Source organism: Chelon labrosus, assembly GCF_963514085.1.
Source record: "Chelon labrosus genome assembly, chromosome: 14".
In the NCBI taxonomy this organism is placed as follows: Eukaryota; Metazoa; Chordata; class Actinopteri; order Mugiliformes; family Mugilidae; genus Chelon; species Chelon labrosus.
This window is the reverse complement of record NC_140347.1, coordinates 26,683,188-26,709,580: the sequence shown is the minus strand read 5'-3', so window position 1 is coordinate 26,709,580 and position 26,393 is coordinate 26,683,188. Positions and strand designations below refer to the sequence as shown.

At 41.9% G+C, this 26,393-nt stretch overlaps 4 protein-coding genes across 4 annotated transcripts; 1 reads left to right on the top strand and 3 right to left on the bottom strand.

The window, feature by feature from the left end:
- Positions 1-1,227: 1,227 nt before the first annotated feature.
- On the bottom strand, positions 1,228-6,677 carry faxca (failed axon connections homolog, metaxin like GST domain containing a). The gene is made up of 6 exons (XM_084559658.1): positions 6,163-6,677; positions 3,756-3,891; positions 3,306-3,502; positions 2,888-3,105; positions 2,188-2,304; positions 1,228-1,592 (listed from the first exon to the last, which is right to left on the bottom strand). The coding sequence occupies exons 1-6, from the start codon at positions 6,420-6,422 to the stop codon at positions 1,276-1,278; spliced, it is 1,245 nt and encodes a 414-aa protein (XP_084415784.1). The 5' UTR covers positions 6,423-6,677; the 3' UTR covers positions 1,228-1,275.
- Positions 6,678-7,427: 750 nt separating this feature from the next.
- Positions 7,428-16,768, bottom strand: ccnc (cyclin C). The gene is made up of 12 exons (XM_084559689.1): positions 16,484-16,768; positions 16,014-16,120; positions 15,747-15,831; positions 14,141-14,210; positions 13,908-13,959; positions 13,737-13,792; positions 11,922-11,957; positions 11,743-11,834; positions 11,561-11,628; positions 11,367-11,446; positions 10,373-10,491; positions 7,428-9,349 (listed from the first exon to the last, which is right to left on the bottom strand). The coding sequence occupies exons 1-12, from the start codon at positions 16,513-16,515 to the stop codon at positions 9,295-9,297; spliced, it is 852 nt and encodes a 283-aa protein (XP_084415815.1). The 5' UTR covers positions 16,516-16,768; the 3' UTR covers positions 7,428-9,294.
- A 297-nt stretch (positions 16,769-17,065) lies between these two features.
- ngs (notochord granular surface) lies at positions 17,066-21,029 on the top strand. Its single transcript, XM_084560504.1, has 11 exons — positions 17,066-17,319; positions 17,498-17,663; positions 17,871-18,020; positions 18,149-18,268; positions 18,375-18,470; positions 19,364-19,498; positions 19,631-19,741; positions 19,820-19,930; positions 20,017-20,141; positions 20,229-20,519; positions 20,653-21,029. The coding sequence occupies exons 1-11, from the start codon at positions 17,129-17,131 to the stop codon at positions 20,744-20,746; spliced, it is 1,590 nt and encodes a 529-aa protein (XP_084416630.1). The 5' UTR covers positions 17,066-17,128; the 3' UTR covers positions 20,747-21,029.
- A 72-nt stretch (positions 21,030-21,101) lies between these two features.
- On the bottom strand, positions 21,102-26,214 carry pgm3 (phosphoglucomutase 3). The gene is made up of 13 exons (XM_084560503.1): positions 25,869-26,214; positions 24,920-25,128; positions 24,554-24,738; positions 24,391-24,458; positions 24,148-24,281; positions 23,837-24,032; positions 23,234-23,391; positions 23,071-23,154; positions 22,891-22,989; positions 22,684-22,803; positions 22,424-22,546; positions 21,807-21,980; positions 21,102-21,682 (listed from the first exon to the last, which is right to left on the bottom strand). Exons 2-13 carry the CDS (start codon positions 25,124-25,126, stop codon positions 21,593-21,595), a joined length of 1,638 nt encoding a protein of 545 aa, XP_084416629.1. The 5' UTR covers positions 25,127-25,128; positions 25,869-26,214; the 3' UTR covers positions 21,102-21,592.
- Positions 26,215-26,393: the final 179 nt, after the last annotated feature.

Here is a 26,393-nt window from a genome sequence, read left to right as displayed (position 1 = left end):
CATAGAAATCTGCCGTCACACGCCCCGTAATAACCCGCAGCCTGGCACACAATCAAAACTGCGTCTTCTCTTATTGCTTCTTTAAGATGCACTTTCAGAGCAATCAATCATGTTGATTATGGGATGTTGGTCACACACATAAAAAAAAAAAAAAAACTATAAGAAAGAAATGAATTGTTCAGATGTTTCCATCGGCTGCGTCTTCATGATTTGGACAGAGGCACCAACATCAAATTTAAATAGAGCTAAGACATGTGGGTAACATTACGATGAGTAAAGGGACGTTTTCCTCGGGCACGTACCAGCCATGCTCTTTTATCCAGACTAAACATCTATTCAGTCTACGTGATTGTTTCACTCGCTCTCAATGCTTTGCATGTCCACACAGGAGGCTGATGATGTGAACTCTACTTTTCTTTTTGGCAAAATAACCGTCTTAATAAGACAAAAGATAGTTTCAAAGTGCTCATGGAAGAATCATTATCTGCTATGAAATTTTACTGCACTACTTAAACATGGGCAGCAGGCATTAATGTAATATCCCTAGTGTAAACGAGGGGCCCTCTTGCTGATCCTAAACCAGCAGAGTGGGTATTCATTGAGACTACTACAAGACAGTTTTTGTGTCCAACACAAGGGCTACAGTATTTACACCTTAAGACAGAGGAGATGCTATCTATACTATTTATACTCATGTATAATCAGATATTCCATCCATTACATCTGAGAATCCAATCAGATTCATTCGTATATTTACACTGAATTGTCTTCATTCACATGAATCCTGTACAGTTCCCTAAGTATCAGTGTCACGAGGTGGTGAAACACACACAAGGCCGGGTGGTGCAAACTGCTACAAGGAACATAGGAGCAGGGTGGGGCATAGTTGCAGAAACAGGACAACATTTAGAAGGTTGTGACTGCAGATGATGTCGACCTCGTGGAGGAGTTTCTCGGCAACGGCGTCATTTACTCCTGGTTTTGATGCTTCTTACTTTTTAACTTTTGCCTGCTTTTTCTTTTTCTTCTTCTTCTCCCTCCACTGCGACTGTTCTGCCTTTCCTTTCCTCTCTCACCCATGTTGTACTCCTTTTCCTTTGACTGCGATATCTCTTCCTCTAAAGTTAACTCTCCGCCACCACAGGCAACACCAGAAATACTCCCCGGTTGTTTTTCTGATCTGAGAGGTAGGGAGCGTGTGCACAGGTAGGGTGCAGCTCCCTCCTGTGGTGTGCGTACGTACATGTGGTGTGCACTGTCTGGGTATGTGTTTTGTCAACACTTGAGCTGGTCCATTTCAGAGCACTCCGTGTCCATGTCAGAGTCGTACAGCGAGTGGCCCGTGGGGTCGCTGACCGGCGACGGTGGGTCTTGTGGCGTGTGAGCGTGCGGCGGCGTGTGGGGGGGGTGTGAGTGTGTGTCGTCCTGGAAAGTGCCCGTTCCGGAGAAGAGGCCCAGGTCGAGGAGTTTGGAGGCCGAGTCGCTGTCCTCTTTGGTGTCGCCGTAGCGGAGGTCCTCCAGGTCCACGAACCACTCGGGCCAGAAACGCCGGCGGATGCGCTCACAGTACATGGCCAGGTTGATCAGCTCACCTGAGGGAGATGAACAACTATCAAGCAACCCCACTGATAATATGTGAAACTCAAGCTGGGTTGAAGTGATGGTATTTTAAAAAAGCATCTCTTCTTCCCTTTTCTTGTCAACCATTAACTGCCTTTATCCTCAGCAGACAATAAAGCTTAACTGAATTACAGTAAAGTAAATTTAATTTCCATTTTGGTTTTGCACAGTTTGATATTTTCAGCCCAATGAACCTCTCCGCAACACACACTTAAAGGACGCAGGTTGGAGTATTTCCCTCTCATGCAGAGCAGAGTTCATAACTTGAACATTGATTCATTCAGTCAGTAAGTGGTAGCACACAAAGGCAACTTTACATGCAAAATTCTTTCATCACTATCAAATTATACCTGTTATTACTCGGGAAGAAAAAGGCTCACATAGTAGTAAAAGATATTGCAATAAATCAACTGAAGTTTTATACATTTAAACAAAAAACAACTCTTCCTGTGATTGTCAAGTATAACAGTCAAATACTGTATAATATTGTGAAACTGAAACAGTATGCAGATCTAGAAATGACAAGACAAATTTGGGACCCTAACGTTGTCTTTCTTGCGAACTCACCTTTGATTAGCTGCTCCGGCCGTGATCCTGGCAGCGTCCACATAGCAGGGGCCAGGTGGCTGAAAACTGCAGCATCTACTGTTGAAAGCTTGGAGCCCATGATGTATTTCTTGTCACCTTAAAGCGGCACAGCAACACAAAAGATCGGTCAAATTACAACACAAAAATACAACAAACATACAAAAACGGTCATGTGATCGTGCACATCCTTTGAAAACGTCTGCAAGCTCTGTTTATGATGGCCAAACAACCCTTCTCAGCATAACTATATCATCCATCATAAACCGCAAGCATTTGAAAGTGATTCTACGCTGCAATGCTCAAAGCAACCACCGGAGGTCAGTGCTGAGTTATCTTACGTTATCCTTTTTCTTTTTTTTGCAGACTCTGCCATCACTTGACAACACAAGCCTGATGTCTCAAGTTTCAGCTCTCTTGGAAAACACTGAAAAACTGAAGTAGTTCTTTTACTTTGCTGATAGACCTACTGATCCACTTCCAGGGTAAGCTATGTGAACAAACAGGTGGTTCGCCACAGATTTTCCACTTAGAAAGTGAAAAACTTCAACTTCAATTGTGCACCACTTGATTCTGACTGAGTTGCTTTGTGTTCTTCTTTGGAAGAATATACATCTCCTCCTTTTATAGATTAAATTTGCCCTACCAAGCATTATAATCTATAATAATAAAAAACCCTCACCTAGCAGAGTGGCCAGAGTGCGCATGTCCTTCTCCATCAGGGCGTAAACCTCCTCTTTGGAGAACCGCCCGATCCCGTGCCCGTACATCTCCCTCTTGACGATCCCACCGGTCAGGTGACTCAGTATCCACTTGAGCAGGTCACTCAGCGGTCCGCTCACCGACAGCATCTTCTGGGTCTCCTCCAGGTTGTCCACCCACTGACAGTAAGCTATAGTCCTGGAACACAAATCGGAAGACTCAACCTTCCAATATTTAATATTTAAGAGTAATAACTGCAGAGTTAAAACTCAATAAAATGGATCTAATGCATTTATTTAGCTTTCTCTGTCCTATTTTCCTCCTTTGAACCCTCCTCTGAATAAGTAATTACTCTCATGGAAAGAAAAGAAGCAGTTTGAACTTCAGTAGTCACCCACCAATAAAAATGTTCCTCCACCATTTTGGTAATGGCGCGAGACATGGCCTTCTCCTGCAGCGTCAGGCTCTTGTTGAGGCTCACACCCAGCCTCTCCTCCAGGAAGTCAATGATGAATTCGGTGCCGCACACCTGCTCCTGGTTGTACTCGATCCATGGCATCTTTCCCTGCGGTGAAAGCTTCCCATCAAAGTAGTTCTGCAAGAGAGGATCAGTGGAAAAGTGGTTGGTGATTTATTAAGGGAACTGGGTCAGACTTCAAGTTCTAAGAATAATGACTCAGAGAGAAAGAAACAACAACAACAGTAAGTTTTTTAGGGACTCATTTAGACATTTGTCAGTCAACAAAATGTAAAGAGGTCTATTAGCTAGTCATGTTTGAAGAACAAAAGAAGAACATTAAGTAATAGTGTGTTTTCTTTCTATTGCAGACACACAGGCGCAGTCATACCTGGTAGGGCAGGTCAACCATACGGAGGTAGGTCTCCAGTTTAAGGCAGAAAGGGGACAGGGACGGGGCGCCAGTTTTGGGCCTGGAGAACTGGTGGAGTATGATGGAATCTTTAGAGTCCAGCTCTTCCTCCTTTCTGGATGGTGCAAAGAGGGACAAAGATGTGTGTCATGCAGAAGATGAAACTTGCAAGAAAAAAAAACTGCGAGTGAGTGTGTACTGTACTGTTTCAGTCTCAGTACTGTTATCAGTCAAATCCTAATTCAGGCTTTAAATTTAGGGTAGTGTTTAAGGTAAGGGTTGTTAGCTGGTGTTGGGCCATCAGTGAGCATCTGTTGCCCTATTTTTGGGTCAAACACCGTTGGCACTGGTTTGACCCCATCAGAGGCTTTTCAACCATTACAATATGTTGAATGTTGTCAACAAAAGTGCAACTTTTTGGTGTAGAAACAGGCAATCTGAGTTTGTTAGTTCTTAGATGTCAGTTTGGTGTGTATGGGCCTTTAGGCTCTATTGCCAACCAGACAAAGCCCCTGCTTCACTGCATGTCAGTCTGGTTCGATAACATGGTTTTCAGCTGTCCCGGTTGTAATTTACTTAAATAAAAATGAATAATTCTCCCTTCAACAATATTGTTCACTGAGATGAAGACACTGATTCTCACATCTGTCCATTAACAGTCTGCTTTGCACTACACTACTGGGCTTATATCACACCTTAGACCAAGGTTAGGTTAAGGTTAGGCTGAGCCAAGTAATGCTTGTGATTGTGGCTGGCATGCATCTGCAGGAAATTAATATGAGTCAATGCAATGTCTCTTATGTAATCCACACACATTGTGATGGGTAAAAGGGTCCCCACAAAGATAGATGTGATGTAAAAATACAATATGTGTGTGAATGATTACCTTTAGGGTGAAGACTCAGTTGCTTAAGTTAGATTACACAAAGAATGACTTATGAAAGTAGTGGCCACGGTTAGGAATGTCCTCAGATGTAAAGCAAGCACGCCTATATTATGTACATGTATGTGTGTGTTTGTGGGATACAGAGAGAGAGCGACTAGTGCGTGGACTACGCTATAAAATGATTGACTGAATAAATCAACTGGCCCTGAGTGACTGTCAGCCCACGGCCATCTCTACTAGCCAAGAAGACTGCAGTGCCAAAGTAGTGAAGCATCCCCTTGTGATACATTCCCATGTATTCGCGTGGATAATGAGGATGGCACCAGGCTACTTCCTGGGTAAACACGGACTTACTAATGGACACTAATTCGCACGGACACGGTGCAGGGTCACAGGGAGCTGTCCACTGTGTGTGGTGCTGAAACGTATCGACCAAACAAGAGCACAGAGGCAGAGGAGCTGTCTATTCCAGTGTGGTGCTGAAATGCCCCTTGACTCCAACGGAGGCTGCTTTTAATAGAACAACCTAAAGGACGCATTATTTGATACAGAGACACAGTGGATGGTAACATGAAGCCGTGCACACAGGCAGGCGGACAGAGAGAGAGAGAGAGAGAGAGAGCTGCAGTGTTGTAACGTCGCGCTGGAAAAAAACAACCGCAGAAGAAGAAAAACATGGAAAGCTGCTCTAGAGACTGTATTTCTGCCCTGAACGTGTATAACTTCAATTCTCTAAACGACAACAACAATGCATCTTGATGGTGAGTGTCCATCCGTGACGTTTGTAGGCCTTTACATGTTTAAGGAGAATACTCCCACTCGAGTCCTACCAATGAATAATAAATGCAAACATATATTCACATCTATCTACGTACAGCAGTCACTCCTGCAGCTGTAAATGCTCACCAAACTGTGTGTGTGTGTGTGTGGAGGGGGGATAAACATGACCCTGTAGGAATTATGTCGCCTCGTCCTTGATATACAAGACAACTGAAAGTGACCCGCAGTCTATAAAGTCAGTTTGTGTGGCGGCAGAGGCCTTCAGGCCGGCCGACTATCTCCAGCATACAGCGTGCCAAATTAGGCGTTTTGTAACCGTTGTTCTTTTGAACGGCCAAGGACAAATTAGAAGCCGTGACCCTCGCTGCGGGTCGCCGGTGTCATTCATCCGTAAAACGCAGAGGAAGATGGAAACCTCCTAATGTGTGTGTTTGTGAGTTGGGGGTGGGGGTTCCGTTACATCACAACCCACCCACTCACGACTCCTTTTTGACTCTCACCCCGCCCAGTCAGACGAGATTAAGTAATATCAGGCGCCAGTGTAAATACAGCAGAGCCTGGAGGGTTTGTTTTTTTTGTTGTTGTTTTTTTTTGGAATGAAGCATATTATATAGATTTAAAGCACTCTGATCGATTATGTTTTGGCCAGGGAGGCCGCGCTGCGGGAGTGTCGAGCTCTGCAGCTTCTCCCGTGACAGCCCCTGTCAGTGTTGTCGGTACCTGATGGCCAGCAGTTCGTGCAGCAAATAGGCAGCAGCAGCGAGCAGAGCCCCTCCGGTCAAATACAGCGTCTTCCGCCACCACGAGTCCGAGCCCAAAGCTGACATGATCCCGCCGTAGTCCTGCAGTGGGTAGGCGATGATGTACCCATAAAACGAGAGCTGCTCATCGGGGCCCACCAGGCCGGAGGAGAAGCTCTGGTTCTGGCCAAGATCAACCACACACGACCGCGTCCAGGCGAACCCGACGCGCCAGTACATGCTCTCTGTCTCCGGCCACTTTCCGCCTCACTCTGGCAGCTCGGGGCTTCATCAGCGGGGGCTTCATGGGTGCCGACGGGCGCTGGTGCGAGGCGACTGGACGAGGAGCAGCCGGCTGGACACAAGCATTCTGCCCGGAGCTTGTCCCCGTAGCGGGGTGGACATCCTCCGAAGCCCGCTCGGAGCTCTCTGCCCTTCTCCACAGACTGTCAAGTCAGACTAATAGACCACACCGCTTCCTGTTATCCCCTTCAAAATAGTGCGTCTGCAGTCATTGTTGTGCAACATTGTTAGTCAGTATCAAACTGCCGAACAAAAAGCTATGAATAAATCTAAAGGTAAATGCATTTACTTGTCACTGCCACAAAGCTCTTACTGCACATTTATGAGTGAAAACTAAACACTACCAGTAGCCTACTGTAGTTAATGAATAGTAGAACACATACACAGATATAATAGACAGAATACATAATGACAGAGGTCAAGGGTCATAACTTATTTTGTTAGGTTCCTTATTGGGTTAAAATGACCAGTACTGAACATAATAGCACCAAAGTAAAGGTCAGAGATACATAATACTATAAATGTTGTTTGAGTAAAATAAAAGGCATGGTCCCAATAAAAATATCCTGCTCTTATTACAAGCAAGAACTTGGTATAATAATATAAATATATAAAAGGGGTCCATCTTTAACCTAATGGCCTGTCGGTTGGACAAACATTGCTACGCTAAGAAATTTGGCTTGTTACATTCCTCTGCATATGCCTGTTGTACCCACACATAAAAGGGTATTTTTTATGAAATATGTTTACTTCAGTTCAACGCTGATAATTCTGATTATACTGCTTTTTTATATATTTTCGTCAGTCGTAACCAGAATTAGTTTCCAAAAAGAGCCAATTAGGAGTTTTATTTTGAAGGAGACATGATGCATCTCGTGGCGCTACTTCCGCTGCCCTCTGTGGGCTTCATGCAGCTAAAGTGACGTCACGAGGACTGACTGTACCCCAAGGCCAGCACTGGTAAACACATCCTCATTCATTACATTAATTACTTTAAAGTTTTTAAATCAGCACAAGCTATCATTTATTTAGTTTACTCTGGCCTCCTTATACTCTCTTTACTTTTAAGGATAAGTGCAGACATCCTTTTTGTCAAAACACTCTGTGGTCGTCACCACCAGGGGTCCTAGCACAGCCACTGCATTGAGCTGACATTGAAGTTAGGTAAAAGGGCTGTGTGGGACTTTTGTAACAAGCTGGACACTTCCTCCATTACATGACCATAACAGCTTGAATAACAGCAAGGAGCCGCTTTGCTCAGCACACCATACATTTTATTATGATAACCGATATTCAAGTAATATTTAACAAAAGTTCAGGAAATGTTATTTTGTCTTTCACCAGGAGTAGGAAGAATATTTGGACGGAATGAAGCCCTTTTGTTCTCACACCCATTCATGTGAATGGCAGCAACAGATGGAGCCTGCCGAAGGGGTGGAAAGTGCCAGAAGGCAAAGCAGAACGAGGCTGCATCCAATTTCTCTCAGAGGACTGACTGTCGATGTCACTCAGTAAGAAAAGGCCATGGGAGACGCCTTGAATATTTTCGTACCTCCTCAGTTATTTTTCCTTTGTGGCCACACAGAAAATAAATCAGATGCATCCAAGTAATGCAACAATACCAACCCCTTAAATACACCTGAATGTGCTTTTATGAAGGGATTTCTCTATAACCAGCAGCTTTTATATCGTAAGGCTGTCAAGCACCTTGTTTAGCCACACACACAACTGTATTACATCACAAAAATAGAGACACATTTCAGCGATTCAATAGATGGCAGTAGGCGGAAAAACATACTAACAATTTATGATCAAAACATTGCAGACAAATCTAGAAGGCCTATGATTTCCATTTACTCAAAGAAAAAGCTCCAAATTAAAAGTTTACATAAAACATAATTACAATAAAATGAGTAAGCTTTGGAACAGGCAAACTGAATTGTGACAGTGAAACAAACAGGGCTACTTTCAACTGAAGCACAAATCTAAACCAGCTACTGATTTCAATCGGTTTCCTTACATGAAAGATAAAAAGAATCATAATGCTATTTACAAAAGGGATGAGGGAATGGGAGGGAGGAGGTGGAGCTGTCATGATTCAAAACAGTAAAATCTTGTATTCAAAGAGCACATTTCTATCTTAAAGAGGATCTTTCCTGCCTCAGTTCTTTGATCAACTGGAACAGACTCTAGAGGGCAGGTGAATCCCAGCACATCACAGTTGCACATCCAACCAGATCCACGCTCTCACAGCACAGAGAAGACTACTGCAATCCCTGAGGAACTGAAACCCGCCCAGACTGGCCGCTCACATGTAGCACATACGCACAAACACACCCACGCCCACAGTACTTGTGATCAAGTTTTGTCGAATCCCACGGAGCCCTAAAGACTTGCTCCGCTGGGCTGTTCAAGGATGTCAGGATCATCACAATGACAGGTTTCTACTGAACCCTCACATCTGTTCTCCCCTCAGTTGTTCTCCCCCCTCCTCCTCCAATGTTCCTCAGTTTTAGTTTATTTCAAGTCTGAAGCCGAGTAGAGAGCCTCATCGAGACAACGTCACAGCCTGTTGTCGCCGATCGGCTGTTCACTCTAGTTTTTTCAGTGGCCTCCTCCGCAATCCATAAACCCACAATGATCAGAGGAGTGAAGATGTGTCTTTGCTGGGGTGTTGGCCAAAGATGAATCTGGAAATGTGTGTTTTTCTTTCAGCTGGCATTGCAAAGGTCGTGCTGTGTGACAGTTTAAAAAGATCCACTCCTCTCTACATTGACATTATGGATTCCCGTAGAATGCAGACACACTGCTAAGACTGGCTGTAGGAGTTGCTCTGGTTCCCGTTGGAGCTCTGGTCATTCTCACTGTAGAAAAAGAGAAAATATTATTACATTCAGCTCATGGTCAAACTGAATTTCTCAGTGCACCATATTGCTGGGAATGCTGGGAAGCACAGATGTGAAACACCTGCAACATATACAACTTTACAGACTTGTACTACACCTACACTCAGAGAGTCTAAGGTTACAATACCTAGAAGACATTCAGGAGCAGCTCAACAAGCCTCAACATCATAATATTGTACATGCTACAATCTCTCAATGATAAGAATTACATTTTGGTCTGAATGTAAGTTCCATACAATCTCAGTTTCTGGGAGAGACCCTTTGTTCTGGGGTTCTGTTTCCAGAAAAGTGAGCTGCTTTGTCATCATTCTTGGTATGGCCAAACTTCAGAGACTATCTTTGTCATCTTCTTCTATTGAATTAATTTGGAGACGTAAATAAAGTTGGGAAAAAATTCTTCCACAAGACTCAACAAATAATAAATGCTACAACGCAAGAAGAACGAGTCTGTGCACGTGAAAAACACAATATTCTGACTGATGTTTTGGGGTTTGTAAATGCGTATCTTATCAGATCATTTCATTTACCATCCATGATACCGCATGGGATAATTCTGACTGGGATGAAGAAATAATGTCCATGTAAACATAGCCATGGTGTGTTTGCTGGCAATGTGTAAGAGATTGATAAAAACTAAGCTTCATCCGTCGATATAAAAACTAACTTTGACCACAATACCATCCATTCCAACCTTGACCGTTATTATTTTCTCTGCTTTAGATAATTATTGCTCAGTGACAGAGCAGGTGCCAGCAGATCCCGAACATCTGATATAAATATGTTTCAAAAATGTTTAGTTAAAACTGTGGAAATGTTTTGAAGTACTTATATCGGTACACCCTGTATCAGTTACTCACTGTGCTCGATATTATACTCCTTAAAAAATAAATAATTTGCAAATCATAATATTAAAATATGTATGTAAAAAATAAATAAATAATAATAAAAAAAAAAAAAAAACATGAACCAGGTCAGACATACCTGTTAGGAGGCGGTTTGGGTTTTGGCATCTTGTTTAAGACAGCAGCTATCTCCTTCCGGTCATCAAAGTTTTTCCACTGGTCGTAGAGTTTCAGAATGACACGGATAATCTCCAGGATCTTAACAGACACATAAATTAAATTTAACATATTGCAAAGCAGCTCAGTTCAAATGAATGTCAAAACAGTAAAAGGCGTTCTCTTCCTGTATATAATGTTCAAAGGTGTTTATGAAATGCAGTTCTGATGTGTCTGTGTGGTACATGGCTTCATTCCTACTGAAACTGGCAGTTTAGTTAATTTTGTCTGACAAGAGGCTTTCCTGCCCTCCTGCCTGAGATGAGCGTCACTTTACCTCCATAATGATTTTAATAATTAGCACAACTTCATGCTGGATGCTACTTAAAGACAGACAAGATGCATCCGATTAGTAGTTTATGAAGTGAGCAGATGAATAAATAAAGAGATAATGGAGGGGCCTTTTGTTTTTGTTACACGGATAGATCTTAATGGGTTTCAATGCAACATCAATGTGATGCTTCTATCACAGTTTTAATGCACAGAAATAAAAAAATGACTGAACAGATTCTTAACTTCCTATAACACCTTAGGCCACATTTCAATTAAAAACTTGGCCTGTGAGCTATTGCAACTCATATTTCCTTATCTCCCTTGAGACAGTAGTCTACCATAATGTCCTGTAAGTGGTCTGAAAATTCAACCAATCAAAAGAATCATTTCTCACTACAAATTAACCGCAATATGGCTTAGTTTGATCCAGACCGAGACCACCTCAGATTAGAAACCTAAACATCCCCCTCTGCCACCTCAAAAGCAAAAACCTGAATAGTGTAACTAAAGACCAAGGGTAGCACAAAAATAATGTATAAGAATATGAAGCCGCTATTTGTGATGAAGATGTGTATTATTATGTCATAAGTTTAGTTAATCCAGGCTCTAAAACACCAAAATGTTTAAACAGATCTTAGTCTAACTTTGTCCATGTCGACTGAGAGCTCTGCAAACCACTGCCTGGCGTCCTTCTGCTGCACCACACAGGCAACGTGTAAACAGGCTGTGGGAGGAAAAGAAGAAGAAGAAGTGATCTGGTTAAATCAAAGAAAACCAAGTTAATGCCAGTAACTACGTTATATAGCTGCAATTAGAAATGCATGGGGACGACTCTTACCCAGGGCAATCATGAAGGGAGGGTAGAGGAGACAGAGATCTGTCCTGTACGTGTCATTCACTATTCGCCTGTTGAAGACAGATCACAGGATAAACAGTGAGAAAACGGTTAATGTTAGAAACTGAAAAAGGCAAAATCATATGTGTTCAAACGAGCACAAATATCTACAGCAGGACTCATACCAGGCCAGAGGCAGCAGCATGTCCTCCTGTCCCATATCCTGTACATACTGCAACAGAGGTCTGTAGGGGTGGTAGACGATCAGGCAGCAGTCCTGAAACACAAATCACATTCATGATAAGTCAGACAAATCAAGTCAAACAAATCCTAGTAACAAGGCCACTATTTGTCGTCTACTCACCATCAACTCCAAAAGGTAGAACTCACATTCTAATATCTGTAAAGACAAACATTAGGACTGTATGAAGTACGCAGCACATCAGACTGAGTTAACCAGAAATCACATACCTTAATTACCTAAACTAAATTGTAAAACTAGATGCCAAAGTTTTTTGTTATAACAAAAACTAGACGTAAAAGAAGAAAGCTGAAACTGTGTACTTACAAACCTGAACTAACTAAAATAAAAACATACAGGCATTGTATTTAATGTTTGTTTTTGTAAGTTTGGTCAATTGTGGCAATGGGAGACATGATATATGTTTGAGGCTGGGATGACTACATGGCTGAATCGTTGTGGTGTGGCACATTACAACCAATAAAAACTATACTGAACATAGCAAACCCACTCTGGAAACTAACAGAAACTAAAGTGCAGTGCAAACAAATATTAATAAGTAAATAACTATAACAACTAAATGAAAATAGAAAACAATAATAACTCGACACAATAATTCGAATTCCATCTTTCGACTCGAATCGACCTTGCCAGCACTAGGGCTATTGTCTTCCCTTTGTTTGTCCTTGTGCCACCATCACTCTCTTTTACTACGTCTATAGAGTGGACTTGAAAAATGATGTTTTGGAGTCGCAGCACCACACTAACTCATTCTCTGAGGTGTGAACCACTCCCTCCTTTTATGGTTCCATGGTCGCCCACTATAAATAATAGTTTACACAGCTTTCTAGACAGGCAGCGTGTCACAACGGCCCTGCTGACGTCCTGGCAACCCGCTGGTGATGCAGGATAAATAAAATGCCGCCGGCACACAGCACTTGCCGCCACAGTGAGAGATGCTGCGCAGAACAAATGTGGGCACCCATGCACATGGCACAAAGCTATCTCTCACAGACGCTCAGTTTTCATCAGAGGGGTGCGAACATTAGCTGAGGAATCTGACATATTCATAGACAGTGATGTGGCAACACTGTGAGACAGTGTAAGGAGTTCTCGGTATTGTGTCATGCAACATGGCAGTGCATAAATGACTGTGTAGAGGAAGCAGGAGAGCAATTATGTTTGACGCATGGCATAGCACATCTACTAGATAGAATGTATTCATCTGTTTAAGTGGAATATACTTTATATACTAGTCTGCATTCCAAGTTAAATCTTTCAAGGAGACAACAACCTCCTTCAACTCCGTGATGCTCCCCGATATGCAGCTGTACTTTACCCAGATATGATGAACTGCCACCTTGAAAACATATGATCTGATCTGCCAACTTTAAATATCACACTGACATTAATTGGCTCCCAGTTCAATCTCGCATCCAATTTAAAGTCCTCCTGCTTACTTTCAAGGCCATTCACAACCTCACTCCCCCATATTTGTCTGATCTCCTCCATGTTCCCACTCCCTCCCGCTCTCTACGATCATCTTCCTCCGTACATCTGTCTGTCCCTACTGCCCGTCTTACCACCACGGGGAGCAGAGCATTCAGCCGCTCTGCTCCCCGTCTCTGGAATTCACTACCACCCCAACTCAGAAATACTGATTCATTTCCCCATTTCAAATCTCAACTCAAAACATATCTGTTTAAAACTGCCTACTCCACTTGATGACAATTACTCTGCCCCCCCCCCCATATTTTATTCTCTGCTGTTTCTTTTATGAATTGCTGTTTCGTTTTATGAATTGCTGTTTCTTTTATGAATTACTGTTTCTTTTATGAATGTATGTACGGTGTCCTTGAGTGCCAAGAAAGGCGCCTATAAATAAAATGCATTATTATTATTATTATTATTAAATACTTAAGAAGAAGTTTTACTCACATGATTCATTCTATAAGGGAACTCCTTTGGGAAAGCATAGGAAAATCTGGTCTTCACTGTTTTAGGAAAGCAAAACATGATTATAATATAGTCTCCACCGCAGGAGAAAAAACATTTAAGAAAGTTCTATGACACTTAAATATAGGGAATATGTTCCTGAACTTCACTTACACACTGATGTTGCTGCAGAGATCAGCCTGGTATTGGAAACAACTCCAAATTCCTGAAAGAACATGAACTGTCAGGCTCTGACAAATGTATTACAACCAAGGCTATTAAAAAAAAAAAAAGATACACAAAAACAGTATAGAAAAAACAAAATGTACATTTTGCTCATTGATAACCTTAAGATGAGACGCTGGAATGTGCCAGTATAAGATTCTCGCCAAGAGAAACAGACATACCTCAACTTTAGAAGCCAGGAAAACACAAGTAGGAGCCATGAGCACCGGATCTATACTTTTCAGTGAATACCTGCAAACATGTGGAGATAAATAATATGAAAATAGTGTCTGGTGAACTTTAAGCACAAAATAAAATATGGAGTGGAAGCACACTGTTCCAAAAGTTTTCCTCTGGAGAGGTGAAAAAAAAGAGAGGCTTAGACTGCAGTAACCGAGGCAGTGAATGCAATGTAGCAAACTACACACTCTGTGAGCGCACACCTTGTTCATTCGGTTTAAATCCGAAATGTTCCCACACTGGGGCTGTGGCATTCTTCTTTGAAATCATCCCTTTTATTCCTACAAATTTCTACTCGCGTTACTCTTTAGTCCTACCGAGGCTCACCTGCTGCACTCTCTGTGTATGCTAGCGGCCCCGCCTCCCCCCCCACTGAGACAAAGACTGGATGACTGACAGGAGGGTTCACTCCATTCATTATCCTATGGAACCAACGAGACCGATGCATAGAGTGAACCCTCTTGTCATCCAGCCTGTTTGGTAGAGAGGGACGAGGAAAACAAACACGTGTGCACATGGCAATATATCGAGGCCGGCAAAAATGATCGAGTTTGTTTTCATTTATCGTACGATTAATTGATTTATTGATTATCGCGACAGGCCTAGCTGTGGACTTCGGCTGAGGTAAATTAGAAATGTTTCTTCATTAAAAATGACACAAACATTGTGAAATAGGCCATAGAGAAACATGGAAACTGGTGGAAGACAAGAAAAATCTGGTTTTGAGTCCAAGATGAGAGATATGGGCAAACATCCACAAGTGGAATACTTCAAATAAATGAATGAGATCACTTTCCACCGATAAGTAATTTCATTTTGTCAAATGATCTTACCAACACTTGTGTTTTTTGACGAGCCAGATGAAACCAGAGTAACATTTCTATTTTAATTCAAGGACAATAGCAACGGTGACAATTTTTATAGTTGACTATATTAAAAACGATAACTCTCTTTTCTGTCTGTACCCGGCTGGCCTTAGGCAGATGGGTCCCTCCATATGAGCTGGGTTCTGCTCAAGGTTTCTTCCTGTTAAAAGGGAGTTTTTCCTTGCCACCGTCGCCTTCAGGCTTGCTCTGGGGGTTTCAGGCCGGGTTTTGTAAAGCGCCTTGAGACGATTTGTATTGTTATTGTCGCTACATAAAAAAATAAAATTAAAATAACTATTACAACAAATAGTTTGAAGTATGCTATTTTAATACGCTCTGTACACAGTTTACACCTGTGTGTTTACATTTTCTAACCCAGCTGGAGCTTCCTCATTGGTGTGTATGCATGGACCATTCAGAGTGCAAATAAATTCAGGAAAGAAACAGAATCCCTGATTTGTTCATATAATGTTTTTACCGCAGACTATACATTTTTATGTATAGTCTGTGGTTTGACTGCACGTTTAATGACGGTTTGAATGAGGCACAATAAAGTTCCTACCAGACTTTAGGTAAAATGTCTGTAAGTAGCTAAAGGTTCACATTTGTTTATGTATACATACATGTAGCTAATAATGTATTTAATTTAAGCTAATTCAGCTTTATGCTGACATTTTCTTACCTGGCGTAGAAGCGTTTAAAGTATACAGTTGCAGTAGCAATGACCTGCTGCCGAAGCTTCAGGTGTTCACCCAAAGCCTGGATCACTGAAATACAGAATCAAAAAAACTAAATAACTTAAAAGTGACCTACGACTGACTTTAATATCTAGTTTAACTTAGATGGCTAGTGAATATTTATAGTACTCACAATTTAAAAAAGGCAAACACTGCAAAAATATTAGTTTACATGGTGAGAAATACAATTAAACAAAATGAACTATCATTACCATTGGCAAAGAAAATCTGCAGCTTCCAATACTCCTCTTCTGTGAGGAACTTCAGGTCCTTCTGGCGCTCTTTCATCAGATCCTGTTTGTCCAGGACCCACTGCAGACTTTGATGTACAAAATAAATGTTATTTCAACACACTCATGAGAGTTGATTTGTCAAACTGCGAGCAACCAAGCTAGCGGGAAGCAAAACAGTAACAACACAAAGCGCTGCGTTAGCCACCTACATTTCGGTCGTCGAAAACATATAAGGAGGCATACATAATTAAGTTTTTATTAGCTTTTATTTTAAACTGTTTTGTTCCCTATGTGTATTCATATAGCTGTTTTATATCGTAGCAACAGTTAAGTAGAAACTGTTAGCGCTGTCGTACAATTCAGCCGTAAAGACTCGGCTAGGCCTCACAACAAAGACGGCGAAATGCAAAATAAACACGTATCACGTCGAAATATTCATGTTAACTTACTAATGAGAGCTCTGCCAGAAGTTCCCCGCCATGTCGAAGCCGCTGAGGTAGAGAAATATACTTTAAATTGATATTTATAGCCTACTCAGAAGTGGTTATCGCAAGAAAGTAGTTGTGCTAATGAGACGCTGGAGTAACGTTAAAAGCCTTCCGAGGAACTCGGTTGATGGTTCCGGATTTTTTGTTCCACCTCTGAAACTTCAAAACAGATTTGCTCTTTCTCTTCAGCAACTTTACTTCTATAGAAAAGCTGCTACTCATTTTAATACAAGAGAAAAAAGTGTGCTTCACTGACTAATTTGATATAACATTAAAACACATTGAGGAAACAGAAATGTATAGTAATATGTGGATTCATTGTTGATGTCCATATGACATTACTTTAACTCATGCATTAAATTTTATCATCAGAGTCTTAAAAGCAATATTCTTTCAACAGCCAATAGGCCTAATAAATTACTTGGCGTAACCTTGACAGATGTTTGAGGAGACATTCATGCTTGGGTTGGGAAGGTTCAACATTCCTCTGTAGTGTTAAGGGAAGGGCTGAGGAGGATATAAACACCTCATCACAGGCTGAGAGACAAAGTGAGTGACCGGTTTCCAGTCTTCAGCTGAAGTTGCGCCAGTTTTAGGACCGTCAACATGAGCCGCAGTCCAGAGAGGATGTCTTCATACCGCCGTCATTTTGAGGGCACTTTGGCAGCTGGTTGCCAGCTTCGGGTGTCCAGTCCATCTCCAACCCGCAGGGAGACCCGCCACCGGTCTGTCAGCTTCACCCGAAGTGGTGGGACGATGGGGCGCAGGGCAGGTGCCTCCAAGACTCGCATGACCAGGTGGGCCACCTGTACTCAATATAAAAATTGTCAAACCAAATTAAACCATATATTAATAACAGAATTTCAGTTTTAATAAGAAAAATCAAAGTGTAATTATATCAGAGAATGGCAGATCAGTAAATCTTTTCCAAGACTGCAAAAAATCTTCACTGAATATACTTTTCTTCTCAAGCAGCAGCGCCAGTATGGGAGCGTTGTGCTTTGGTATGTCCATGGGTCTTGGGCCAAAACTGGACTTGGATGCGGCCGCTGCAGAGAACCAGGCCTTTATGTTGACTCGCACCAATGAAAGGCAGGAGATGGTTGCCCTCAATGACCGCCTGGCATTGTATATTGAAAAGGCAAGAAGAAATCTAGCCATGCACACATAGACACAGATTAATATAAACTCATAAATTAAAAATAAAAGTTCAGACACATATACATGAACCCTTCATCTCTCAATAATTCTCTAGGTTTGAATGGACAAACATAATGACTACTGAGTTTTTTTCTTTTTCACTTTCACCTTGTGAGAATCAAGCACATCCTGTGCTCCATCCTTGTAGGTGCGAACTCTGGAGTCTGAAAACAAGCTGCTGGAGGCTGAGATTGAGACCCTGAAAAGCCGCCATGTAAGACCATCGGGCCTCAGGCAGCTATACGAGTCTCAGCTAAGGGAACTCAACAGAGAAGCTGAACAAATGAGTGTGCAGAGGGTGAGAGTGATAGGTTATTGCTCATGAACCTCTAATACATTAAGATGTTAGCATCTAAATGTGGCAAGTTGAGAGACCGGATGTAGGTCATTATTCCACTTTGACTATATCACCCCTGCTCTGTACAGAATTTGTCTCTGGCAGCCAAAGAGGCGATGCTGGGCCAGCTGGACATGGTGAAGGCCAAATATGATGAAGCTGTGGAGGCCAGGAAAAAGACGGAGCTTGACATTGAGGCTTTACGTCCGGTAAAACACAATGAAAAGTCTTGAAAAAAATCTGAAGCTGTAATTTACTCTTAAGAACAAAAATAACATTTATTTCACCTAACCATCCAAGCCCTGTGTATTTCAGGACGTGGACAAAGCCACCTCAGCCCGGATTGCACTGGAGAAGCAGTTGGAAAACCTGGAAGCCGAACTGATCTTCTTGCAGAGAGTTCACAAGGAGGTGACATATGTTAACGCATACTGTATATATGAGTCAGTGGCTTGTGGCTGGCATGCTCCTCATTTTATCATTAGTGGTTTAATGGGCTGGTAATTACAGAAGCACATTGCTGCCACTCCAAAAAAAAAAAAAAAAAAAGGATCAGTATCACTTTATAATGTGACAAGTTTCACATTTTAACGTGATAAGTTTCACGTTAAAACACAATAACTTGCTATCACAGTTAAGTTTTGTCATATTGTAGGGATGCAATGGCCCCAGACTGAGAGAGTGAAACCACTGAGGGGTTGCCTGATATGAGATGAGCTTGTCTGAACCAAACAACAGATAAATGTATCACTTCATAATGGGTCCACTAAAGAATATGAGACAAGTTGTTTGCCATGGTACTGTATTTCAAAATGTACAAGTGTGTGTTGGTGTAGTTTTCATTCACCAATACCAAATCGTTTTATTTCTTGGGCCATTGTGATGCCACCAAACTCAAAGTCCACCTCGGCCCAAGACCAACTTATCCACCAATATAAGTTGTCACGTTATAATGTGACATCAAGTTATCATGTTGTTACGTGATAGCAAGTTATCACGATATAATGTGATATGGATCTGTTATTCTTTCTAGTGTGGCAGCAATGAGCTTCCATAGGTAATTATCACTGTCACTGGTTTTAGTCGAGTCCTTGTTGATGGATGGAGTGAGTAAGACCGTTGACGTGGCTGTTATCAGTCAGGTGTGAGGGAAGCTGAAGGGGCAGCATAGTGGAGTGAATATAATATAAAATATGACTTCATCTACATACCAGTTGTTTCCATTTAACAAGAAAAGTGTGTTTTTGTTTTTTTGCATCTTATTTAGCATTTTGTTTCTGTGACCGTTTGTGATCCAATAAAAGGAAGTCGAGGACCTGATGCAGCACATCTTCTCATCGGCCGCGAAAGTGGACATGACCTTTGGCCTCCCGGACCTCTCCTCTGCTCTGAGACAGATTCAGTCTCAGTACGACAGCATTGCTGCCAAAAACCTACAGGTACAGTATGATGATGAAGCTGAAGTATGCTCTGACCTCACCCTGAAGGACCCTGATGACATTAATTGTGTTGATTTAACATCAAGGCAACAAGAAAAAGATATGTAAGGCGATATGTTTGTTCTCCTCCAGGAAATGGATGCTTGGTACAAAACTAAATTTCAGGACCTGAACAACGCCTCAACCAAACACACCCATAGTGTTCGGAGTCTGAGAGAGGAAATTGCCAGTTATAAAAAAGATGTGAGTATGATTTTCTTTTCTTGTTGTGTGGTTGCTTCTACTATTTCTGCCTGAAAACTACTTTGTGTTTATGTTTAGATCCTTAACAAGGAACGCGAACTGGACTCACTGAAGACAAGGAATGAGTATTTGGAGGCTCAGATTCGTGATTTAGTGGAGAAATACAAGAAGGAAGAAGAAGACATGCAGGTAATTGACTGAGTCATTTTCAAAACTGTCTAGACTATTTCTAGTCATCCAGAACCTCCTCAAAATGTTCTGGTCTACTGTAACAGGAGCGTGTAGAGGCGATTAAGCTCGATTTGAAGGTTACCAAGGAGAAGATTGCTCTGCTGCTGAGGGAATATCAGGACCTACTGAATGTTAAGATGGCTCTGGAGCTTGAGATCACCACCTACAGGTGCACTGACTATATTTAAGTTTGACTTGTGTTTTGTACATGACATGTTTTCATTTTAACATCATTCCCTTCTGTTTACTTTGTTAGGAAGCTGATCGAAGGGGAAGACAGTCGTCTGAGCACCATGGTCCAAAACCTGTCCCTGACTGGAGGCCTGCATCTGACTTCAAGTGTCAGCATGAGCGCCTCTTCAGTTTCAGCTTCATCCCCTGCAGCGACTTCCAAGCTGGATGGGCCCCCCAGTGAAAAGAGCAGCAGCAAGACCGAGAAAGCTCCAGGAGAGGGTCGAGTGGAGATGGCCTCATCGGACACCCAGACTGATGGTAACTTGGAGGAGCAGGCAACTGAGACATCTGAGAGGAAGACGCTCCTCATCAGGTAGAGGGTGACACTGGCGCAGGATGTGGACTACATGAGATCTGAAATAGTTTTCAGTCATATCAGTAAGCGGCCAACAAAGACAGTAAATTTTCTCACTCGTATTCTTTTACCTGTCCTCCCTTTGTCCCAGAACAGTTAAGACAGACGTCGACACTTATGAGAGCAACACACAGGAGTGCACCATCATTATTTCTGGAGCAGCTGAAGACATGGATGAAGAATGAACCCTTTACCAAGCAACATTACAGACTATGTACAGTATACACTGTACACCAGAAGTTCTGTCATGTTCGTCAGATTGTTAAATCCTGAAAGTCTGAATACAATTTCAGAGAAACCACACAACTCTCATTTATAAGGATAGTGATTATCTTTCATAAAGACTTTAGACTATGTCCTGTCACTCTGCTCTGCTTGCTCCTGTCAGCCTTCCTGCTTATTTAATCCTTCTGTGCGCCAGGAACGTGTCTTTAAAAGCAACAAAATAAACATTAAGCAAGCATAGTTGTGGTTTTCATTTAAATCAACAGATGGCATCATTGTTACTTCACTGTTATACTAAAAAGACTCAGACACTCATTTCATTTTCACCTTTTCCATTATTTAATTAAAATGAGGACAGTCTTTCAGCTGACATGTAAACTTATGATTTCACCTTTTCAAAAAGAAAAATAATTACTTACAATTAAAAAAGGTTCAATTTAATGGGAAGTTCCATTAACACGTAGTTAATTAGAACTTTCATTAAAAAAGTATTGGATGTTTTAATCATGACCGACATAATAACATGATAGTAGCTTATTTATATCACATAGAAGCCCAATTAGGAATATGGAAACCTCATTGAGATATAATAACATCCCTTGATTGTCTCCCCCAGAGTGTCCCATCATCACAGTGATAGAAAAGTACAGAGAAAAAAAACAAGATTGAGTACCAAGTGTACCGACTAGCCAAAATAAATTGGCACTTCTTAGCAAATTCATACATAGCAACCTCAACAAATTATCTTATCAACCTCGGATTGACCTCAAAAGACTGATGGGTCAATATTGTGTGCTTCTGCGCTTCTAGTGCAACGGTTTGGGTTCACCCCCGACTCCCCCAGCAAGCTGATAAACCGCAAGGCTGACTTCATGTGCCAGGGCATCAGCACTCTCCTAAAACAGACAACAGAGAGCGTTACGCACAACGCAACCCCATACATATGTTTTTTTGCACAGTGATGCCGGAATAAAATAACAGAAAAATCTCCCAGAGGGCAGGTAAAGAAAGATGTCTCACCTGCGTGTCTGCCTCTGCATAAACTCTCACCACATCCTCGGTGCCGGAAGGCCTCACAAAGGAGCGTGCCTGTCTGTACTTCTTCACTAAACTGTCGATGGCGTCCTGCAGTCCTGCTGGGCTCACCGCCCGTCTCTCTGCGTCTGTTGTGTCTATCACTCTGCGGTCTGACACCTATAGAATAAAACATGAATCAATCTCAAGTAGAGCTTCCTGTAACTGCTTGTGTGGAACATATTTGTGTGTCCTGAAAACACACGACACTATGCTCTCCTAAAGTGTTTGAAAGAGAGCCAAACACAGAAACCCAGTCAGGTCTAATATTACTGTTGTCACAAGATGGTCAGTAAAAACTGAAGCACTACTTATTGACCATGGAGATTGTTCACAATCATGTCAGTTCAAGTGAAAGTAACCTTGTAAAATGTCAAACATAGAGAAGTAAAAGTATGCATCTGGTGTGATTCAGCATGGAGAGAATGGAAGAGAAATATTAATTTCTAAAGAATTAAGTCTATCTTTTCAACACCGGTCATTGAATTGAATATTTTTAAGGTCAGCCTATTTTAGTAGCTGTTCCTGCAGTGTCTGACTTGTAATGCAGTACATATGTGTACCTTGACTTTGAGCTGCCTGTTTGGCAGGTCGCTGTAGATGGCATCCCACTGCTGGACTGTCAGCCCTTTGATGGCCAATATGGCTTCAATCAGCAGCATGTCAGAAATGGCATCTCCCACAGTCTTTAAAGGAAACAAAGGTGGAAATATCAACATACACTAACTAATGCCAGCATATTTGTCTCTTCAGCATCTAGTGTTTGCATAACCTTTCATTACATGCCTCTCTTCAACATGGGAGTGTGTGTGTGATTGTGTACTTGGTTAATGACGTTGACGGTGCTCTGCAGCAGGAGAGCGGCTCTCTTCCTATCATCGTTGGCGCCGGCATCCTCAGCTAACTGCTGGACTTTCTCTTCAGCTGCTTTACTGAACAACACCTGAACACAACACAAACACACTATGACATAGGTCTAGGTAACGGAAAGGTTTTTTTGTTTGTTTTATTAACACTCTTGTTTACTCACCGTTCCATGGCCATTGGCCTCGAAGTACACGCCAATATCAAACTCCTGGGCTGCATGGTGAAGGTGCTTTACTCCAGTTTTAGTGCACCTCACTATTACCTAAGTGGCATCAAATATGTGAGAACTAACATCACATAATTATATAAATAATAGGACTGAAATCTGTGTGTGTTTTCTCACCTTCATTGTGTCCTCCAGATAGTGTGTTGAGCTTCCGTTAGCATAAGCAGTTTGCACCACTGCTATCTTCAAGTCTAGTCCAGCCTGTGTGTCCAAAGAGGAACTATTTGGCAAATGTGTGTGTCTCTTATTGTCGTTTAGATGCTTGTTTGTAGGGGTATACCTGTGTGAGCAGCTCTTTAAGAAAGGTGCTGATGAGAGTAGCGATCTTGTCCCCATCCAGCAGGTGAAAGTGTCCTTCACAGTCGGTGTAGTAATAAACTATTCGGTCGGCATCACCGTCAAAGGAACAGCAACGCTCTCCTGAGTTAATCTCAACGCCTTCACACGGAAGGGAATGAGATGCAAGACAGAGGGAGCGCATTAAAAACAACACCCATCTTTAAAATGCCCATCTTTTATTTTCCAGACACATTTCTATGTATGAGCGATACTTAAAGCCAAATAAACTTACTGAATTTGTATTTGATCACTGCACCTCAGTCTAGATGCAAACCTCAGAAAAAGGCTCACACTTAAATACTGTGGACGTATTTGTCTTTATTTGTCTATGTGTATCTGTGCAAAGTCTCCATCTTGTGGTGAAGCTCTGCACTGTTTTGTGTTTTTGTGATTTATGACATTTATGACACACACTTGATACACACTTGATTTATGATACACACTTATCTCTTCTTATCGACCTACATTGTCTGATCATTGCTCCACACTTAGTGTACTGTATTAGTGTTGCTTCTACCAAATGGTATATTAAGTAAAGTCTCACCCGTTGGAGGTTTTTGTTGCACTTTAACAAAGTCAGCTCCACACTGGTGGTTTAGCTTTCCTTTGCTGCCGTCATTGAAGAGGGAAATCTGCAGCTCCTTCTTCAGGTGACTCTCCATCTCACGCACCTTCAGGGCCCCAATACCATTAGCTCCATCTACACAGAGGTGCTTCTGGTCATCTGTGCGGTTGGTTGCCTACAAGAGAGAGAGAGAGAGAGAGGAGAAGACAGAAACGATTTCTAAATTGACGATAACAAATACTGCAAAAACAGACTCACATAGGCCCAGGTAAACATATACATTTACTTACATTCTTGGTGAGCTGAATGAAAGCTTGACAGAGTTTGTTGTAGTATCCTTCCACTGTGGCAACTCCATATTTACCCTGTGTGTTTTGACAGCAAACCATGTAGTGGAGCTGAGGAGTCGTCACCAAGCCGTAATCTGACAGGACCGGTGGAGAGAATAAGAAGGCAGATAAAGAGTGAGAAGAGGAGGGAAGGCAAACAAACAAACACTCTTTATATGGGGATATACTTTAAATTAACCCTACCTTTGCTTCGACCGCCCAGAGCAGAAACTCCATCCAGTACTGCTTGTGAAAGGCTGGCACTGCTGCTTCTACAGGCAGAGGGTACAATGCGAAGGATCAATGACAGCACTGCGGCAGGTTTCTGTTTGATCTCTTTGTGTAAACAGTAATCAAAGTCATATACCTGGTATCTTTTCCCACAAACACGTTAGCTTCTTGGCTCATGTTTATGGCCTCCTTTTCTATAATGTCCTTCAGAGCTGAGAGCAAATCTTCCTGCTCTGCATTGGCCAGCTGAGTGGCATAGCCCTCCCATGCCACTGTCACCATCTCCCCCATTGGGTCAATCAGTTTCACCCCATTGTCCTCCTGTGCAGATATAAAGAGAGAGATGGGAGTGTTAAAACTGTTATGGTGTGGACACACCCAGGACGCATTGAGAATGCATTTGAAAGATCCGATCTCAGACCACATTTGGAGGTGGTCTGGGACATGTTTGACTGCATTCCTTTGGTGGTGTGATTCAGATTTCTGTGAATCACTGTCTCACCTCAGGGTTGTGTGATGCGGTCACCATGACTCCGATTGTAGCTTTAGTCTTTTTGGAGCGGAGTGTGGCCAGTAAACCCATCCTGAACATGATGTGGTCCAGCTGTTTGGCATTGGTCCTGAAGCCAGCGGTGCCATACTGTAAAACCAACCCTGCAGGCTTAGGGTGCAAACTGGACTGCTTTGATACTTCTTGAAACTGGGCCATCGCTGAAAAACGTCATAAAACCATAACAGAGAGAATAGTCAGTGGAGGAGGAATTTCCTTTAATAAGGAAAAATAGCAATACAACAATGTACGATACTTTATTATAAGTAAAAGCCTTGCAGTCATAATTAAACTTAAAAATTGCACCAGTTACATTACTAGATTAAGGTTAAAAACTATTGATGCATGTGTAAAGATGCTGATAGTGTAGCTAGTGGGCTGTATTTTGCAGCAACAATGCTGGACAACAGCTTGAGTGGAAGTGAAATAAAATGCTTACTAAAAAATTCATATTTGCACCAGTTTTACTAAATGCATTTAAATGCATTCTACTGCTGTTTAGGTATTTTAAGTCTTTAAGTGATCACGAGAAAAAAAAAAAAATCAGGACTCTATATGATTACTATATATAACAATATTGATGTTTATTGAAATATAGTTAAAAAACAAAGAAAATGGTAATTAAAAACACCACAATAACTTAACTTTTCAAGCGCTAGAAGACGGCAACATATGCGGTCAACCACCGCAGTCAGTGATTCGTCGTCTGCTTAAAGCTCAATATACTGAATCATGGAAACTGAATGACTGACCAACTTACTTAGACCTTCCTACAAGTTACCCGAATTTCTATCAAACCACAGCACAAATCCTGTTTCCGGCGCTAAACATTAAGGGCGCCACGTTAAATATAAAGGAGAAAAAACATATTAGTGCATTATGTATCTTTTTATTCACTTACTGTTTTATTTTCTTCAGTACCAGTGTTGTCAATGAACGCTTCCTGTTTCCCCGGTTCCGCCTTCTCGTTTGACGACGTGGCCAAACTTCCGCGTACGTCACGTGACGTAAGTACGCCGAGCGTGCCTGTCAGAGCGTCTTTCTTCGTGGATGAATGTCTAATGCTTTACTCTGATGCAGGGACACCGCAAACACCAAAGCACCATTTGGAATTCGATGTATTTAAAACTGCAGTTCTTAAAAATAAAAGGTTACTTTATTTAAGACTCGTTTATCATCCCGAACAAAAGCATTAAAACGACATTTTAGTTCCAAATATTAAGCCAGGACCTGATAAAAGACTGTTTGTCGGTATAAAAATATTATTCAGGCTCATCATTTTATATTAAGTTACCTTAGCTGATCACACATCTCAACTGTGCAACCCATACTACAATTCGAGGGTGTGCTTAGATCTGTGTTTCACCTTCATCATCTGTCATCTGCATGCTGTGCGTGCAAACCTGTGTGATGCACAGCCTGCATG

Coding starts and splice junctions, on each gene's coding strand:
- faxca (XM_084559658.1), bottom strand. CDS start 6,422: ATGTACTGGCGCGTCGGGTTCGCCTGGACGCGGTCGTGTGTGGTTGAT. Junction 3,503..3,755: donor TGGTTGACCTGCCCTACCAG/GTATGACTGCGC, acceptor CCTCTCTTGCAG/AACTACTTTGATGGGAAGCT. Junction 3,106..3,305: donor GTGGAGGAACATTTTTATTG/GTGGGTGACTAC, acceptor TTTGTGTTCCAG/GACTATAGCTTACTGTCAGT.
- ccnc (XM_084559689.1), bottom strand. CDS start 16,515: ATGGCGGGGAACTTCTGGCAGAGCTCTCATTA. Junction 14,211..15,746: donor TTTAAACGCTTCTACGCCAG/GTAAGAAAATGT, acceptor ACATGTTTGCAG/GTATTCACTGAAAAGTATAG. Junction 11,447..11,560: donor TCCCTTCATGATTGCCCTGG/GTAAGAGTCGTC, acceptor TTCCTCCCACAG/CCTGTTTACACGTTGCCTGT.
- ngs (XM_084560504.1), top strand. CDS start 17,129: ATGAGCCGCAGTCCAGAGAGGATGTCTTCATACCGCCGTCATTTTGAG. Junction 17,664..17,870: donor TGGCATTGTATATTGAAAAG/GCAAGAAGAAAT, acceptor CCATCCTTGTAG/GTGCGAACTCTGGAGTCTGA. Junction 18,021..18,148: donor AACAAATGAGTGTGCAGAGG/GTGAGAGTGATA, acceptor TGCTCTGTACAG/AATTTGTCTCTGGCAGCCAA.
- pgm3 (XM_084560503.1), bottom strand. CDS start 25,126: ATGGCCCAGTTTCAAGAAGTATCAAAGCAGTCCAGTTTGCACCCTAAG. Junction 24,033..24,147: donor TCATTCAGCTCACCAAGAAT/GTAAGTAAATGT, acceptor TCTCTCTTGTAG/GCAACCAACCGCACAGATGA. Junction 23,155..23,233: donor TTAAAGAGCTGCTCACACAG/GTATACCCCTAC, acceptor TTGGACACACAG/GCTGGACTAGACTTGAAGAT.